At 33.3% G+C, this 2500-nt stretch overlaps 1 protein-coding gene across 1 annotated transcript in view; it reads right to left on the bottom strand.

Annotated features, from left to right (window-relative positions):
- LOC119596794 (exostosin-1b-like) overlaps positions 1–2500 on the bottom strand; it is a 6782-nt gene that overhangs the window by 163 nt on the left and 4119 nt on the right. The window contains exons 7-8 of the mRNA XM_037946118.1: positions 2167–2414; positions 1–1740 (exon numbers count right to left, since the gene is read on the bottom strand). The exon at positions 1–1740 is cut by the window's left edge and continues 163 nt beyond it. Coding sequence (XP_037802046.1) covers positions 1560–1740; positions 2167–2414 — 429 coding nt within the window. The 3' untranslated portion in view covers positions 1–1559. The remainder of the gene's footprint in view (positions 1741–2166; positions 2415–2500) is intronic.

Raw genomic sequence — 2500 nt, 5'->3', positions numbered from 1 at the left:
TGTCGCAAACCCAGCTTATATGTACATCAAAGCACCTCTAGCATCTTGGTTTTTTATGAGTATTTTGTCTACTGACTTGTGTTTCCTGGGAGAACTTCACTGTTATTGTCTGTATCATACTTTTACTTCTCAGTCTAAAACTGCACTGGAAGAGCAAGTGAATAGTCCTCTTCTAGCTGATTTCTCATGTCCCCGTTAAGAAATTCCTTAATAAATAACTTTTTTCTTCCTACATACAGTACCTGAGAAAATGTAAAAGTAAAATATAATAATAATAATGAGACTAAATCATAATAATGACAGCGATAATAATAATAATAATAATAATAATAATAATAATAATAATAGCAACAACATATTGAAAGATAATAAGAATAAAATAATAATAATAACATAATGATAACAATAATAATAACAATAATAATGATAATAATATTAATATTAATAATAATAATAATAAGTAATGATGATCATAACAGTAATAACAGTCGCTACCACATGGCTTTCTTGAGTTCAATCACAACTCATCTTTAAGAATCCATTACCCCAAGGCTCAGCTCATCTACTCTACCAGTTTACAGGAACTTTTAGAAAGACTGGAGCAGAGACCACTGCACGACACATCTGACCTGTCCGCTTTAGTGTGAGATATAGGCACGCCAGGTTACTTTAAACGTATGGTCTGGAAGATGGTCGCTGGAAGCCACCAGTTGTATATGAGGAATGCCATGTATCCTCCACTAAGCCACAATGTATTTTGCTCCAACTCCTTCTTGTATGCAATAATGAACCAAGAAATTAAACGAGCACAATTTTCTGACTGAAACTTAAAAATCACTATGACTAATCTTTATTAATAATAACAAATGCAGCTAAAATAAAATGGCACCATTAAATATGAGTGACTCCCTCTATGTAAAACATGACTATTCCACCAAATATTGAGACAAATTAAAAATAGACAATGTCTACTGACTCACATTAGACTGGTCTGCTTAATCAGACAAAGTAATTCAATATTTTCTTAAAAGTTTGCCAAATATAATAATGATAGGATACATTACATGATTACAGTATTCATTTTGTGACAAATTATTGTTGTGAAAACCTAAATATTAACGTATATAAAATAATAACAAGCTTCACTCATATCACACATTTGATATGTCCTATGCTATCCTTACTTGCAGTCAAGTTCATAGATATACATTCCAAAACTGAATGGATCAAAGCTCTTGTAAAGAGCATATTATTTTCTGGGGCACCAGAGCTCAGTCCATGAATCTACTTTTAACTTCTAACATTAACACTAACTCATGAACATTGCATTGAACAACTTCCCCTAGCTATCACACTGATTAAAAAAAATGAAATGGTAACAAAGTATCATAAATGTCTATGAAAAGCTAAGGAAATTGATAATAAAAAGTTTAGTCACACTGTTTTAACTAGACACCTTTTTTATGACCTCTTTAAGTGACACTTGAAAAAAATGTAAAAAAACAAATGCACAATATTAACAATATAAATACCGAGTATTCCCTAATTAGCTACTATTGTTAGCTTCCTATTTTTTCAATCTGTCTGTATTTTTTCCTTTGCATGGATACCTTGTCCTTGAAGAGTACAGGATCAAGGCGTAAGTTAGAATGTTTTAGTGGAATATGACCTAATAATGAAGCAAATGTGTTCAGGCAGACGCTGCGCTGGTGGAAGTGACTGGGGTCCGTCCACACCCATCTGGAAGCAGAGCGAAAAAATGCAATATGATAGGATGGTTCCTGAATCATGTAAAACAATAAATATAAAATAAAAGTAAATCTTACAAATATGGTTTAGAAATCCAAATAAAAATAAAGAAAAACATCAAATAAATGTATGTTCATATATATACCTATATCTACATCCCTCCATCAATTGCAGAAAAGGTATGAATGAGAATGAATATCTTCACAATACATGAGATGTATTTTTTATACAACAATATATTCATCATGAATGACCATCTTGAGCAGCTGTTTAAGATTTCACAAAACATTCAATTCCTTGAATTTTTAAATTCTAGGGAAACCACCAAATTTCCTGTATGAGGCAAAGCAATGCTTTTAGAATGTCTACAACTTTACTAGGACATTTTCCCATTCCACTATCCCTTCCTGGACATACCTTGCTTCGGAGGAATAATCCTTGTATTGTTTACGCTGGGTAAGCTTGATGGGCGGGCGGCGGATCACAGCTGATACAAGGAAATTCATGAGTATATCATCACAATTCTTAGTAGTGGATACAGTGGAGAGGAGACCGGATGGTGACTGGTGAGTGTACACGTGTTGCCAGTAACGGTGATAGACCGCTGCTCCAGTCAGCACCATTGAGTATGAATTGGTCCATCTGCTGGTGTAGCTCCAGCCAGCCTGAGAAGGGAGTAAAATAAATGAAATACCCTTTTACTTTCAAATGAAAAGAAAAGAAGAAGAAGAAGAAGAAGAAAAAAAAACAT

Source organism: Penaeus monodon, chromosome 38 (assembly GCF_015228065.2).
Source record: "Penaeus monodon isolate SGIC_2016 chromosome 38, NSTDA_Pmon_1, whole genome shotgun sequence".
NCBI lineage: Eukaryota > Metazoa > Arthropoda > Malacostraca > Decapoda > Penaeidae > Penaeus > Penaeus monodon.
This window is presented reverse-complemented; position numbering and strand designations above follow the sequence as displayed.